Source organism: Cryptomeria japonica, chromosome 5, assembly GCF_030272615.1.
Source record: "Cryptomeria japonica chromosome 5, Sugi_1.0, whole genome shotgun sequence".
NCBI classification, from domain to species: domain Eukaryota; kingdom Viridiplantae; phylum Streptophyta; class Pinopsida; order Cupressales; family Cupressaceae; genus Cryptomeria; species Cryptomeria japonica.
Genome location: NC_081409.1, coordinates 773,815,756 through 773,833,389, shown reverse-complemented (window position 1 = coordinate 773,833,389; position 17,634 = coordinate 773,815,756). Strand labels below are relative to the sequence as shown.

Here is a 17,634-nt window from a genome sequence, read left to right as displayed (position 1 = left end):
TACTCAACGCTCCTGATTAAGGCATAGATGACGTATGAACTCATGTGGAAGGACTTAGTAGCCCTGAGTCTCCTCAACTGAACGTCTAAGCAACGGCTAATTATCCTAGCCCAATGTATTGTACCCTTTCCTTGAACAATCACCTGGATGAAGTAAAACATCCATTTCTCAAAATAGAAGGCATGAGGTGCTCCTGTAACTCTGTTGAGCATGGTAATCAAATCTCTGTACTCCTCTTGGAAATCAATCCTGTGTGGTGTGTTCGGTACTTTGCTTAGACGGGGACGACTCTTGAGTAGCCAATTCTTGTTGATTATGCTTAGGCAAGCATCTGGATCATCATCGTACACTGATCTGGCTCCTTCAATGCTCTTGTATATCATGTCCCTGTGCTCTGGAAGATGGAAGGCTTCACTTATGGCTTCCTCTGAAAGGTACGCCAAAGTGTTTCCCTCATTGGACACAATTGTCCTGGACTGTGGATTGTAGTGACGGGCACACTCGATCATCAACTCGTGGCACTGAATAGCTGGAGGAAAACCGGCCGCCTTGATGATGCCACTCTCTATTATTCTCCGGGCGACAAGTGATGGCTTGCCAATGTAAGGGACCTCTCGAAACTTCTTCGTGCTAAAGTTCCCCAAGTTGGTATCTCCAATGTTGCTCCATTTAGACACGATCTTGGTCTCCACTTCTTCGGTCTTCTGATCTTCTTTCATGAGAGCCGAGCGACTGGTGGATGCTCCCGCCTTCGGGGTCGCCATACCTACACAACATTTCATTATAAGAACTAGATTTTGCAATAAATAGCGTAAATAAGAGAGAAAAGCTTTTAGGAAACCTCATGATAAGTCTCTAGAGTTATCATTTCCTAAAAACAACGATTGAGCTAAGAGAAATTCAAAAAAATCAAAATTTCAAAATTCAAAATATGACGACGAATGAATAAAGCAATAATAATTAAAATCGCCATACCTCGGTAGAGAGCTAATCTCTAGAATGCAAAAACAAAATTCGCCTAGGCAAAAATTGAGGTATAAAATAATCCTCAATATGATCTCCTCAAAATTGACTTTGCCACCCTTGGAGTGAACGTGATCTTCAAGTATCGCCTTAGACGTGGTCTTAAATGATCTTCAAATTTGTCCTTGACAAATCGCTCAAACAAATCCTCCAAGTCTTTAGCAAATTCGCCTTAATGTATCCTCAAGTTCGCATTTGGTGTGGTCTTCAAATTCGCACCACCCTTGATAACTAAGCGCCACCCTTGGTTTGAATTCGCACCACCTTTGAACATACTTCGCACTATATTCGCCTCTTCTTAATTCGCATGAAGAAAGGTAAAAATGATTATGTGAAAATGAAATCTCTCACCCTTCATATATAGCGCCCTCATCCTTTCACCCCTTAGGCCGACTTGCTTAATAAAACCATTTTTTAAATGATTTGCAATAAAATAACAAGGCCGACTTGCTTAATTGGGCGCTTCAAATCGATTTTTATTAATTAATTAATTAATTATTAATGCCTTGCGTTTTTTAAATGTGAACTTCGATTTTTAAATAAAGGCAAAAAATAATTAATAAAAGATAACGCCATATTAAATGCTAAATAAAATGGATTTTCAATTTTTTAATCGATTTAGCATTTAAGGAAATTTCGAATTGTTTACTTGGCGCCAAATTTGGAAAAAAGGAAGGGACGTACCTCATCGCTCTGGTCCCTTGGAGAGGGACAGGAGCGATCCATGATTTTGGTCTTGATTTTGCATTTCTTACGTCCAACTCCTTCATCTCCATGTTGAAAATCGATCATCTCGATGGGTTCTTCGCATTTGATCATCTTGCATGTGTGTTTAAGTGCCTTTTGAGTGTTCATCGCCCTTGTCCCTTGGAGAGGGACAGGAGCGATCTCCTTGTTTCCACGTCCATCTTGCATCTTTTAACTTCGATCTTTCATTGTTGGCGAATAACATCCTTTGTTCGTGTCTTTTGCGCTTATTCCATTTGTTCGCATGAAGTTTTGGGTGTATTAAAGGGATCATCGCCCTTGTCCCTTGGAGAGGGACAGGAGCGATCCATGTTTTCTCCTTAACCTTGGCAACTTTACACTTTGATCTCCTTTGCAATGTCTTCTAGACGCCGTCCTTGACCTTACCTAACTTCGCTTTGCTTTGGTCTTGAAGGAACGTAAGTGTTTTGATAAGATCGCCCTGGTCCTTGTCCAAAGGACAGGAGCGATGGGAGCTTTTCACCTTGATTGGCAATGTTTGGACGTTGAAAACTCTTGCGAATTATCCTCAAACGATGCCTTGGACCATATGCTATCTCATGACGTCTTGACTTAGCTTGAACTTGAAGCAAAACGATGAATCCAAAGCAAATCGCCCCGGTCCCTTGGAGAGGGACAGGAGCGATATAGTCTCCATGCTCAAAATGATGATCATTTTACGTTCAAAACCCTTGTATATCATCTTTTTATCATACCATGGACCCTCTAAAACATTGCAACATCTTGTCCTTACGTAAATTTTGCATGAAATGACTAATATATTCAACATCGCCCTGGTCCCTTCCTGAGAGACAGGAGCGAACTAGGCTATGGGGTGCGAATTTCATCATTGCGACGACCTTTGAATGTTTGTGCTTGCTAAAAAAGTCTTGAAGTGTCCCTCGCTACCTTGTCTTGACTTGTATCGACCTTGAACTTGCATAGGAAGTAACATCACCATTGTATCGCCCTGGTCCCTTGGAGAGGGACAGGAGCGATCCTCCTTTTGTAGCCTTTACCTCACTTTGCCAGGTTCCAAGTTTATATTCAACGGACTCGTCCCTCTTCACTCCATTCGTCCATGCCTTGACATCATCTGTAACTTTGCAAGAAAATCATTTATATCAAAAATCGCTCTGGTCCCTTGGAGAGGGACAGGAGCGAACTAGGCATTTAGCACTGTTATGGACGTCCCAAAAATCTTCAATTTATATTCAACGCATTTATCTCATGTTTTTCCTTGTTTTCGAACGTAAACTTGCCTTGACCTTTGTCTGGATTTTGCATAATGAAGGAAATCGCTCTGGTCCCTTGGAGAGGGACAGGAGCTATAAGGTATTTCGCCCTGGTCCCTTGGAGAGGGACAGGAGCGATTTGGTCAATATAGGTCATTTTCCTTCGTTTCAGCATCTCAAATTATATTCATTTGGCAAAGCATCTTCCTTTGGACGTCCTCAAATCATTAAGTCATCGAAATCTTGCAAGGACAAGGCGAAATTTGATTCGTAGCTCCGGTCCTTCACTGAGGGACAGGAGCGATTTTCCTCCTGGAGGCATTTCTGTGCTCATGAAAATCTTCAATTTATATTCAATGGAAAGATATCGCCGTTCTCCATCACTTCCAACTTGAAATTTGTCTCGACTCTGCAGGGACAGTAAGATATTTGAAAATGAGCTCCCGTCCTTCACTGAGGGACAGGAGCGATTTTGCTCCTACAGGCCAAAATAACATGATTTTTCACATTTTAACACTTCACGAGGCGAAAACAAATCAATTCCAATGCCCAGGATCAAAAATCAGAAAAGTCAAAATTTGGTCAAAATATTCAATTGGACAAAAATTCACATTTCACTTTCGACACTTAGACAAATTTAAGCTCTGCATTAACATTCCAATTGAAAATTAGACCATTTTGGCGAATTCATTGCATTCAAAATTTGCATCCTAGAAAAAGAAGCTCAAAAGCTCTCAAAACAACTGGATTTTGGCTTGAAAAGACAAAATTTAAAACCCTAAGGCTTGACCCTAAATCCAGACGACGAACTAACTAGCAAAATCCTAAAAACGGAAGCGAAAACGAGCGAAAAACAAGCAAAAAGAGGGGGTCCCCATTTGCGATGGGGCGATGTGTGAAATGGTCACAACATTACCACCCACCCACCCCTGCTCAACCTCCTCGGCTCTCTGTAGGTTGAAGATTAGAAGGTGGTGGAGGGAGCTTCGTTCCTTGAGATCCTTTCTTTAACAAATGATGCTTTGATTTGCGTCCTGCTATTTGATATGTTTTCTCTTTCTCATTAATATATGCCATGACTTATGCTTCTAGAATGGGTACACCTTTTTTGCCAAGGCATGCTTTAATCCCTAGTACAGGGATGTGCCACGAACAACCTTATACTCGAGTGTATGAGCCTGAATACCTATGAATATCTAACATCACATCCACTACAAATCCAAACATAACCTGCACCACCTAGAAGCTATTGTACATTTCAATATATTTCTGAAGGGGAGAATTTGAATTTGTTTTAAAATGGGGTCGGCCCACAAAGCTAGAACCGGATGCCAATGTAATAGCCATGACAACAAGTTTAATAAACATTAAAATAATTTAAGCATATGTTATAGATACATAGAAGAATAAAATCTGGCAAAGCTGGCAACCATGTTGGATGTGCTAGATTTCAAAAAAAGGACAGCAAGCCTTGATTAAGCCTGCCCAGACCAAAACCTAGGAGACTTGCCAATTCTAGTAACTACAAAATTTCCACATAACCTTTTTATTTACCTGCTATGATTCCATGCTAAATCACACTTTTCCTGGACCATTTCTGTTTTTGTAAACTATTGAGCTTTCTGGTTACATAATTTCTTTTCTTTTCTTTTAGGGAAAGGAATAAAGGCTTGAAGAAACAAAAAACCTTTTAAAAATGATAAACTGAATACCTAAAAAAACACATAGGAATTCATATAAGAATTTTACGAACCAAATAAAAATGGTCTCCCATTCCCAAAATCGAAATCAAGGAAAAGAAAAAGAAGGAAAAAGCTGTAGACCCTATAACCAATGGAAATTGGGAAAAAAGAAACTGAAAATCAAGTCTCTGTGCTAGAAAATATGTAATTCTGAATTTGTACAAGGTGAAATTGGCTGATAAATTCACCAGCATGTTAATCCATATTTTTCAGTCAATATCCTTTCTTTCCCTGTAAATTGACTGAGTCTGGCTAACATAGCCATTTGGAGTTTGAACTTCCCCTAGCTCAGACTTGGTTTGCACTTGCAACTTTGAGCCAATTCCACTCTATCCTATCATTGCTCTCAATTGTCGGTTACCATCAAGGAAAAAGTAGGCCAGAAATCACAAGCAACAGATTGAGGTCAGAACTAAGAAAAATGTTCAGACATGGATGATTGTGTACAAGAAGGTTATGATAAACTAGCTGGAAACCATTTTTCTCTCTGTTTTGTCCCCAGTTTCCAGTGAAAATAGAATGCTTTGTAAGTACAGGAACAATACATGGCATTAGCACATCTACAAAGTTAATGAAAAATTTAGAACAAAGTAAGTGAACTGAAAGGAACAAAGTAAGTGAACTGAAAGGTAGAAAAGCAGGGAATACTTCAGTAGCAGCAGATCTATGCAGACCAGAATAGGCAAATAAGAACTGAAATGCAGGGAGATGAGGAGACAGGTACATCAATTGCAGCTTACGCTGGTATCAGAAGATTAAATTAAGAGACATTGTATCTCTGAAATGATTACTGTAATTGTTTTGTTGAGAGACAAAATAAAATTTCATATTATATCAAAAAACATCATAGTACAATATTTGAGGACAGCCTTAAAAAAGGCAAACCCACCATAAGGAACTTTGTTACAAAAGAAAGCACGAGTCCCAGTTAAAACAAAAAATTATGTAGATATAGAAGCCTGGAACATCAAAGCTAGTAAGTTGGAACACCAGTTAACCAATAGAAAGTCAAAAAGATATGTTATAAAGCATTTCAGAGCACTCCTTGGTAAGGATAGACGGGTCACATAAATTCTACTCTTCAAGTGGAGGAACAATCAGGGACCAAGAATGCAGTAAAGTGGGTTCCCACATCTTTCACATGAGGAAGTTGATTACATTGAAGAGTAGCATTCAGACGCCTAGGTTTGTATAGTCATAGCAGTAATATGTGTCACTTGCTTTTATAAACCCTTAAGCCAATATTTTGTGTGAACAAAGAAAGAGAAAATAAAAATCTTGATCAAGTTAATTTTCCTAGCTCTAATAAGAAAATAGTCAACACATAATGGAATAAATGATTTTAAACTCTATCAAGGTAACTTCAGTGAAGCCTAGAAAAATTTAGAATAAGTACAAAGATACACAAGCTTAAAAGTTAATCACCTTTTTGCCTTTTATAAGAGAGCTACCAGGTTAAACAGAGCAATTTGAGAACCACTTGAAGAGACTGAAAATTTAAAGTTTAAACCCTCCGTTAGTATTCAAAGTTTAAACAATCAAATGGTTTCTAAGAACTTACCTTGCACATTGTCATCTTTTGCCGTTTTATACTAAACCCTGACAAGTCAGATTTTGAGCCATCTTTATAAGGCAAAAATCTTTGATCTGGAAATAATTCATTATCTCTCTTAGCTGCCATTTCAATAGCGACAAGGACTGCATGTTTTAATGGATGCCATTCACCATCTTTTGCAAATACATCTAGTGAATCACTTGCTTTCAAATTTATGTTCTCATCTCTTTCATGTTCTGCATCCTTAACACCCACATGTTCTGATTGAATCTCAACATTATGACAAGGCAGAGAAACAGTCCCTTCAAGTTTGTTTTCTATATTTGAATCACATTCTTGAGTGAGGCATTTGTTATGGCTAACCTGCCAAGAACCAGTTTGATCATGGCCACAAGCAATTATCTCTCTAAGTGAAGGATCAACAATGACTGCTCCATTGGCCAACTGCACAATACAAAAACATGCAAACAGTATAATATAGCTTCAGAGATCTTATGAATTTAAGGAAATTTCCTCAAATGGAATAGCTTTTGTGTGCACACTTGGACATGTATCATTCTTTTGGGGAGCAAAAATGGTCCTATTCTAATCAGTGAATCTTCAGGAGGGCAACAAATTTTGATAATATAATAGCACAATCTACTAGATGTTTGTTTATTCTATTATCATTACAGATACATTAAGGTCTATGAGTAAACAAAATCGGTTAATCAAATACATCATGTAAGAGAGCCCAGAGTAGCCCTTAAGAAATCTTCAGTAAAAAGTATGTGATAGAAAGCTACAGCCTACAGTAGTAAATGTTCAATGATAATATGTTTCTCTTCTACACCACCAGAGAAAACATTACATTAAAAACCTAAGTATAATGCAAAAAAAGTAAAAACACTAAATCTCAAAGATATCTAGGAAGGGTAACTGTAAACTAAAATTATGTTTCGATTTATGATCAGATTTTTTAACTGTTAAGTGTAATTTTTGTACCTGAAATCAGAAATTATCCAACAAAACATTTTGATAATTGTACCTGACCACACTTCTGCGCAAGCTTTGCATTTTCTATTGCAGCTTTCATAAAGAAGCATGCTAGGCTAGCCTCCTCTCCACTAAGTTCCTCAAGAGCTTGGCTATCACTGATTTTACACCACACAAGTAACAACTTCCCAATCTTAGCCACAGAACACTGGTCATAAAAACATCTATTCCACTGATAGAGAGATGTGTGGCTGGCAAATGACAAAAATTTACTACATGAACGATGAACATCAAAAATTGCAATGGCAACCTACACTAGCAACCAAGACAATCTGTGTCTGATAAATCCAGGCATACAGTACACAAGTAATGATGTCTGAATTAGTATGTCTAAAAAACATATTCTTTCAAGAGATTTAATAATAAACATTATAGAGAAGGAACATCACATTCTGGAAACAGATATACTTTGCTGAGAGATTTCCAATATTTTATTAGTTGTTTTCCAAAATGCCACCATATTAAAACCCCCCAAAACACTCACCTGAAAAAGATTATTTATGTGCTATACTGCCACAAGTAACTACAATGCGAAGCAAAATCACTCAGAACTACAAGACTAAGAGAAAGGTTCTCCTAACAAGGTGGATTTCTGGACCATAAAATATTGGCTTGAAGAGCAGAGGTACAACCATGATTGGCCTGATAAGTCTGGGTCTACATTACAAGTGAAGAAATTAAAAATTCCCCCAATAAAAGTTTGAATATACTTGTTTGACCCATAAAAAGTTGAAAGGGTCAACTTCCCCAACGAATGTTGCAAATCTCTGTTGTGCTTATTTGTCTAGGATTTTGGTCCAGATCTAGGTCCATTCCTTGTCTTCTTCAAACTAGTGAAATTTGTAAGACACATTTCTGCTTGAATCTCTGCAGGAATAGCCCTACACTCAGCACAAGAAACCATAGTATCATACTATCATGTAACATTAAAGTCTACACTTCCACTTTTGGTCCTTCTTCTTCCCTATGCAGGAAAGTAGGTTGAAAGGGTCAGGTAGCGCAACCAATAATGGTTCTATTGTTGTTGTTATAGTTATTGTTTGCTAAATAACTCCCTTTACCATTTTGATTTTGCGAAGACATAAGAAAATTCAAGTTCTACATTATCTATATCAACTGGGCCATCATATTTGTCCTTTGTTGTTGCCCTTGGATAAGAGAATTAAACCATGCATCTTCTTTTTCTTTGTCTATCATGACTCTCTTATCTCTTCCCTCTACCATAAACTATTCTATTTCTAAACCCTAGCTCTCACATTGATGTTCTAGTGATTGAGCATTTCTTCTCTCTCTAATAGTGTCTACCTCTGTTGCTGTCATACATGAGGTATTCTCTACATCAAACAATTAACTCTCTATAGGATGACAATATCATCAGCTCTAATGCCATTGCAATGTCCTGATCTAATATTTTTCTAATTTTTCACTTTCACCATGAACAAGCATGAAACCTTAATACCTTTTGATCACCAAAATCCCAATGCGAGCAAAATGAGACCATACAGTGAAAGAGTCAGAATGATATTATAATAAACGTTTGATGGTGGCAAGCCACACAACTAAAAATTCCAACTGTTACAAAATCCAGGAATAATGAAATTCTTATTATTGGAGCTAGTTTTAGCAACAAGCCTTCCACCATTTATAGATCTACATAAAGGGTTTCAGTTGGTAGGAAGGGAACAAGAGCAGACACAGTCGAGGGAAAACTTAGCACACTTGACCGCAAAGAGCTTGCGGAGCTTGAGATTGAAAAGACATCATCTAGAATGGGATAGAATAGATGGGTCACAGCCCATCCGCTAGATATATGTACACCGAAAGATATATGTAACAAAGTATGTAGGAATTGTTAATTTTATCAGATTTGAGAATGCTAAGGGTTATTTTATTTATCAAAGTACTTCTTTTATCATATATTGATTTGATCTCTTTTGAATATAAGCAAGTAAGAAACAGAAATCAGAATTTATGATTTGTATTTCAATGAATATGTAACGGCAATGTTCATGTTTTTTTGTGCAGACCGGCTGGTTCAATATTTCCGATTTCTATATTGTCCCTTAACCGCAGCTATACACCATATATACAATGGTGTGGAGACGTGCCTACATAGAGGCATGCCTCTACGTGGAATAGCATCCACGTAGAGACATGTAGACAATACGCTAAGATGCAAGATGGTATAATTAACCAATTCGACTTTAAGTCGACTAATGTTTGTCAAGCGATTAAATGTAACAAGTCGATTATATTGACTATTGGTTTTAATAAACATATTTAATAATCCGCTTTTCTTTATTACAAAAACATATGTATATATTATATATACATATATATCAATAATGTAAATCACAAACATTATTGTATATATAGATATATAGATACATATATACATTTGTAATATATATTAATATATGAGTATTAAATCCAATCATCAATTACAAATGCTTCGGTGACAATACATGCAAGCTAATTTAACATAACTTGCAAGGATAAAGCAACAATCAAATGCTTAAGGCCAATTGGCCACTTAAACATTTGATTACGACGATCAGAATTATCTGACCGAAGCTACACAACATTAACACTCCCTCTTAGCTAGGGAGGATTAATTATATCCCAAACAAATGACATCACCTTCTCGTGATATCAAAGAATCATGACATAACCACAAATATCATGTCTCGTGATATTTTGTCATGGTTCTCAAAGAGTATCCAAGATCCCTGATATGTGCATTGGTATCAAGTCGCATGATACCTATCATGGGGATATAAATCATGGCCTATCCATGAATATTACGTCTCATAATATTCGCCATGATCATCTCAATCATTATGATTTCTCAAGATATCAAGTCTCATGATATCAATCATAATGCCTGCAGAGATGCAAACTATCATGACAAAGTTGCAGATATCAAGTCTCATGATATCTATTCATGATAGTGAGGTTAGAGTACTGTGAAGTCGTCACTCTACAATATTAATCAAAATAAATGAAACTTTGAAAAATCGTCATCTTTCAAAGTCACACAAAGATTGAATAGTCCTATAGTTTCACACATGACAAATAAGAAATAGTACAACAGATCAAAAATTACATTCTCAATTTAACTTACATTTTCAACCATGCCAAGTTTCTTACAAAAGTACTCAACCTTTGCTTTAGACAAAGGTTTGGTGAGAATGTCTGCAATCTGCTTGCCTGTACTCACATATTTTACCTGGATAGCATTCCTTTCAACCATGTCTCTAACATAGTGATAAGGAATCTCAATATGTTTGAATCTATCATGAAATACTGAATTAACAGATAGCTTTATACAGCTCTGGTGGTCACAATGAATAAGAGTAGGATTCAGTGGTTGACCAAACAGGCTCACAAGGAGTTTCCTTAACCATAATGCTTCTCTGGTCCCCATAGAAGCTGCAATGTACTCGGCTTCTGTAGAACTCTGAGCCACTAAAGATTGCTTCCTACTTATCCAGGATATCATAGCTGATCCTAGACTGAAACAGCACCCTGATGTGTTTTTCCTATCAACCACACTTCCAGCCCAATCTGAATCTGTGAACATTAGCATATTTGAGTCCATAACCAATAGTGCCTCGAATATATCTCAGAATATGTTTTGCAGCCATCAAATGTATCTCCTTTGGTTCACACGTGAACTGACTAAGTGCATTAACTGAGTAACATATGTCTTTTGCTTCTTGAATCATTTTTCTGGCCTAAAGAGGCCTTTTACGATTCTCGAGGGGGACAAGATTTCGAGGATCTGAGTTATTCTCATTATCATCATTGTTTATAGTTTCTGGAGTCTCCCTTTGAATCCCAGGAACTAGATCTTCTTCCATGTTTTGAGGAGGATGAGGGTCTTCTAAATCTCAAGAGCTTTTAGATTTCATGAAGGCAATATCTTCTTCAAATATCACATCTCTACTTAGTTCAATTTGCTTTTGACCTGGAATATAAATCCTATAAGCTTTGGAGGTTTCACTATAACCTACAAAAATGCCTTATCTGCCTGAGGGATCTAGCTTGGTCCTCTTTTCTTTTGGTATATGAATATATAAAGGACAACCAAAGATTCTTAGATGGCTTATGTCAGGCTTAACTACAGAGAAGGCTTCTTCCAGGGTTTTATTATCTAGGAGAGAGTGAGGGCTCCTGTTTTGAATGTATACAACAATGCTAGATGCTTCTGCCCAGAAGAAGGTGTTTAAATTTTGGTCATACATCATGGCTCTAGCAGCTTCTACAATAGACCTATTTTTCCTTTCTGCTACCCCATTTTGTTGGGGGTTGTAGGGAACAGTGTACTCCCTCTTAATCCTAGCATTTTTACAAAAAATCTTAAATATTTCTGAAGTGTATTCCCCCCCATTGTCTATCCTTAAGATTTTTATTTTCTTACAAGATAGATTTTCTATTAGGGCTTTGAATTCCTTAAATCTCATAAGGATTTCTTCTAGCCCTTTACATTTTAGGAAATAGATCCATGTCTTCCTAAAATAGTCATCAACAAAAATAATGTAATATAAAAATCCTCCTAAGGAGGTTACAGATATTGGTCCACATAAATCAGAATGAACAATTTCTAATATATTTGTAGTTTTGCTAGTGCTGGAGTGAAACATACCTTTTGTGTTCTTTCCAAGAGCACATCATTTGCACGTACCATCATGATTTTGTTTTCATTTGGGTAGACCAATCACCAACTTTTCAATTGTGGGAAGAGCTCCGAAATGTAGATGCCCTAACCTCCTGTGCCAAATTTCATTTGAGTCTGGTGATTCATGTAACAAAAATTGAGGGAGAGACGTGCATAGTTTGTAAAGGCATCTGTGCCTTACTCCAATTGTGTAGGCTTTCTTTATGGTTGAATTCTTTGCCCAAGCCAAGACTTTTCCTTCCATGAAGGTGACTCTAGAACCCTTGTCTTCAAGTACTGAAATGGAGAGTAGATTTATTTTTATCCCTGGTACATATACTCCTGAGAGTTGAAGAGAAATCCCTGATTTCAGATTTATGGTGCAGGTCCCAATCCCTTTCACAGGGTAGCTTGAATCATCCCCAATGGTTACTTCTTCATTTGAATTTTCTTTTAAGTCATCAAGATGTTCTTTGAGTCCAATAAGATGCCTGGATGCTCCACTGTCAATTACCCAAGTATTAGGGTTTGCTGAAACTTGACTTGAAAGGGCATAGTAGAATACAAGCTTTTCTGATTTTTCATCTTCCCTTGATTTTCCAACTTCTGCAATGGAGACTTGAGTCTTTAATCTGTCTGGGCACTTAATGGCATAGTGTCCATATTCATCACTTCTAAAACATTGGACTTTGGTCATATCTCGTTTCCTTTTGTGAGAGTATTTTCTTTTGTTTCCTTTAGGTTCTTTGTCCTTCTTCCCTTTAAAATTTCTTTTCTTTCCCTTTTCGTGTGAAGAAGAATTTAGAACACAAATGTCTTCATTTGAAGTGGTTTGATTATCTCCCCACACAATAAGTCTTGATTCCTCCAGGATGCAATCAGTCTTTAATCTATCAAAATCAAGTAGTTCGGCACGAGCACTGATTCCTTGTATGAATCCCTCCCATGATCCTGGTAGTCCATTTAGTGCTAACAGGGTTAGCTCCTTACTATCTGCGGTATGACCAATTGTAGAGAGTTGGTCTTTTAATTCCGTAATTCTCATGAAATATGAGGTGATAGATTCACCCTTATGTATCTTTATATGATGAAGTTTTTGTTTTAAGGATAGTACCCTGCTGGTGTTGTTAATTTCATACATGTTTTCCAATGTTGAAAACATTTTGCTTGTTGTATCCAATTTGGAGATGATAGGCACTATGTGATCTTTCACTGCATCTACCAATATCTTCATAGTTTTGTTATTGTTTTTAATCCATAGTCTTTGCTCATCTTCATCTTCTAGCATGGATGAATCTTTGTGCACGAGGGTTTCTAATTCCTGTTCTCTTAGTGTAGTCATGATTCTAAATTTCCATGAAACGAAATTTGATGCCCCTTCAAGGCGGTCCTCAAATCTAACCCCATTTGCCATTTTGAGGTAAGTAAGAGATAGGGGAGTTTATGTGTGATTTCAATTTAATTTCTATTCTTGATTTAAATCTGATATGATCTTCCTTAGACTGGCTCTGATACCATGTTAATTTTATCAGATTTGAGAATGCTAAGGGTTATTTTATTTATCAAAGTACTTCTTTTATCATATATTGTTTTGATATCTTTTGAATATAAGTAAGTAAGAAACAGCAATCAGAATTTATGATTTGTATTTCAATGAATATGTAACAGCAATATTCGGTTTTTTTTGTGCAAGCCGGCTGGTTCAATATTTCCGATTTCTATATTGTCCCTTAACCGCAGCTAAACATCATATATACAATGGTGTGGAGACGTGCCTACGTAGAGGCATGCCTCTTCGTGGAATAGCATCCACGTAGAGACATCATGTCTCCACAAACCCGTGAGGGTTAGACCGATAAACATTAAAGACGATATGCTAAGATGCAAGATGGTATAATTAACCAATTCGACTTTAAGTCGACTAATGTTTGTCAAGCGATTAAATGTAAAAAGTCGATTATATCAACTATTGGTTTTAATAAACATATTTAATAATCAGCTTTTCTTTATTACAAAAACATATGTATATATTATATATACATATATATCAATAATGTAAATCACAAACATTATTGTATATATAGATATATAGATTACATATATACATTTGTAATATATATTAATATATGAGTATTAAATCCAATCATCAATTACAAATACTTCGGCGACAATACATATAAGCTAATTTAGCATAACTTGCAAGGATAAAGCAACTATCAAATGCTTAAGGCCAATTGGCCACTTAAGCATTTGATTTCGACGATCAGAATTATCTGACCGAAGCTACACAACATTAACAGGAATATGGCCACTTAAGCATTTGATTTCGACGATCAGAATTATCTGACCGAAGCTACACAACATTAACAGGAATATGGATGAGTATGTATGAAAGATAGGAATAAGAAGAGATACATATAGACTAAGTCATAGAGTTCGGCGAATTTCATGGTAGAAATATGAATTTCAGCGAATTTTAAACTTTTTTATCAAATTCATTGAAATTCGACTTCATGTTCGTATGGAAAATGTGCACCGTTTTTTCATTTGTTTTTTTTTGAAATGCTTGTTAGGGTTTTAGGGCCCATTAAACCACACAGTAATCGCAATCTATAAAAAACATTTCTTTTGCGAAGCACAACGCCATGCAACACCTCCAGTTCTGTTGGGTGACTGCAACAGTATGGTGAGACACCTCCTCTCTATCAGGCGACATCTTCTGCGACTCCATTTCAGTGCAATGCTTTCAACCTCAATAGTTAAATGCAACTCCATTTCCATGCGACGCTTTTGACCTCTGCAATTCACTCCATCGCAACGCTGTTTGCCGTGATTTTTTCACTGCATTTGATTTTTTTATAAGTTTAATTTTAGGTTATTGAAATGGTTTTTCAATGTTTAACATTAATATTTAATAATATAAGCTCTTAAACTGTTATATAATTAAATGTAATTAAACTGTTATAATATTCAGTTTAGTTTCATTTAATTATATAATGTTTTAAAAATTTATATTATTAAACTGAAACATATAAATTTATTATAAATATAAGTTTATAAATTTATTTTGTTAAACTGTTAAATATATATTGATATATGATATAATATTATAATAATATAATTAAGGAATTGTTATAAATTTATAAATTTTATGACACTTTAAAATTTAATATTATAAATTTATATATTTATTAAATATATTGAATATATTATCTATATTTTTTTTTAAAAGATTGTATAAGGCGAATTTAATGCCGAATTTTTTTCTGAATTTTTACCCTTATTGAACTTCATCCAAATTTTATGGTTGTTGAATTCGAATTCGAATTCAAATGTTGTAACTTACCAAATAGAAGACAAAAAGAATAAACATATATGACGTAATAAGAGATATATAGAGGAAATGAATGTACTTGATTGATCTTCATCAAGATAATATCAATATATTGGAATTGTATATATGTTATGTTATGCTTTTATGTTCAATTCACTAGTTAGTGCTTTGTCAAAATTAACTCCTTGCTCCCTTTGTATAGCTGAATTTGGGGTATAAATAAAACACATAGAAACTACTTGGGGCTCAAAATTTCAGTTTCTATTCCCCATTTTTCTTGCTAACATTGGTTCCATTGTCAAGACCCTGGTTAGGTTGTATAAAAGACAGCAGGGATATACTCAAATTTTAAAATTGCTAAACTGTATATAAAAGGAGAAAGAAGGATGAAAGTTTTTTGTTGATCGGCACTATCTCGTTGGTGTCTGCCTCGTGGGAGGGGGTTAGGCACCAAAGTGATGGAGAATGTGTTGATGTGTTTTTCATGCACATGCGAACACAAAATAAAATACCTAAATGTACCTTACCCTCTCTTGAATAAAGTCTCTGAATGCTGAAGATGTCGCGAAAAGGATCAATCGGGATGACTTCAAGGTTCTTTGATGTAGGATCTCTACGTGTGGATAAGCTCTCTGTGGTATGATGTGATTTTGCTGGAATCACAAGGGGACTTACACTTAATGACTAAACGTCTGATTTGCTTTGAATGTTGCTGGAACACAGGATTTTACTGGCTTAGACTTTGAAAAGAAAGGAAAAAGGACGAAGGCGAGGAAAGGATCTAATTCCGATACTAAGGAATGTAAGAGCAATGAATGATCTTTGATGAAATTCTAACTAAGTCTTGTTTTGACATCCCAGGACCATCTCCACAAGGTTAGTGCGATCTTCGAAGGAAAGTTTTATGATGTTCAGATCATCACTACAGGCATAGACACCATCAGGCTGATGCATATCAATGAAGAAGCGACAATTGAAGTTAAGCTTAAGCTGAATGATTCCAGTTGACTACACAAGGCAAGTCTGCAATCAACAAACTGCTAGTAGTATGGATATACGAATTTCACCATCAATCAAACACATTTCTTCCACTCATCTAATAACATGAAATCAAAACTGAGAAGTATAGAGACCATGCAAATTGTTGAATCGACCCATAGATTTCACCATTTTTTCAATGAAGTTTTACAAGTCTTTTACAACATCTTGGCAACAATCTTTGCCTTCTCCCTCTACTCTACTCTAATTGCTATACTATTAACTGACTATTCACTAACTATTTACCCACTATTTTCCACTATTCACTAACCACTTTCTATTAGCCTTTACAAAATGAAGAGTCGGGGCTTATATAGTGCCCTTAATACAATTCAATGGCTAAGATCAATTTGAGATCAATGGCCAAGATTCTACAATGAAAACCCTAATTAGGGTTTGTTACAACAAACTCAATTCTGACCAATGAAATAATTGTATTAATTGGACACATGTCTTCTCTGGAATATTCGACCAATGGATAGCTGGGGTAGGTACATCAAAGTTTGTGCCACCTTTCATGAGTCAGGTACATTGAATCTGGACATGCTGAGGTGGACCAATCCGACTGGAGGAGTGATGACTAGGATGCCACCTTGTCTGATACTTGCAACTTGGTAGATATCCAATTCGATGATGCTGAGAAGCTAGCTTTAATTAATTCATCTGAAACTATCTGCTTCTTCAACAAACCCTTGCTCTGACTTCTTTTGTCTTTGATGTGCAGGATGATGATGTACCTCGCCTTGGAATGCTGGATTGGAAGAGGTTATTCCTGATGATGCTTGACCGAAGAAGGCCGTCCTTGTCGATGCTAGACGGGAGGAGGTCGTCCTTGTCCTGACTTGATCTTCTTTGATGAGGGTCCGCCAAGTAGTTGATCTTCCGACTCCGGGGTCGCCATTCGATGCCTACACAAAAAGATTAAAGTTAGTCTTTGAGCATCAAACCTTAAGGCATAGAATTCCAGACCTTCCAAAGGAATAGTTCAAAACATTAATTTGAAAATGACATGATAAATCCAGAAATTCTAAATTTCCAAATTAATTATGAATGAAAATTGGATTTTCAAGACTTAGACCTATGAAAATCAAAACAAATCTTGAATAAGAACTCCAAACAATTTGATTCTTCATACCTTCCCTTGAATGCTTAACTATAAAACCTTGGAAAATGAAGAAAGAAGACCGGATTTTGCTGGACAAGGGTTGAATTGTGGCCTTCCTTTGGATGAATTACGCCTCCACTAGCCTCCAAAAGAGCTTCTC

At 36.3% G+C, this 17,634-nt stretch overlaps 1 protein-coding gene across 6 annotated transcripts in view; it reads right to left on the bottom strand.

The window, feature by feature from the left end:
* The window catches only part of LOC131031303 (tRNA-specific adenosine deaminase TAD3), a 91,118-nt gene that overhangs the window by 10,127 nt on the left and 63,357 nt on the right, over nt 1-17,634 (bottom strand). For 4 of the 6 annotated variants that reach the window (XM_059221735.1, XM_059221733.1, XM_059221734.1 and 1 more), the window contains 2 exons: nt 7,330-7,528; nt 6,309-6,746 (listed from right to left, as the gene is read on the bottom strand). In XM_059221735.1, the coding sequence (XP_059077718.1) occupies nt 6,309-6,746; nt 7,330-7,528 (637 nt within the window). The remainder of the gene's footprint in view (nt 1-6,308; nt 6,747-7,329; nt 7,529-17,634) is intronic. The other 2 variants (XM_057962388.2, XM_057962389.2) reach the window with 2 other exon arrangements.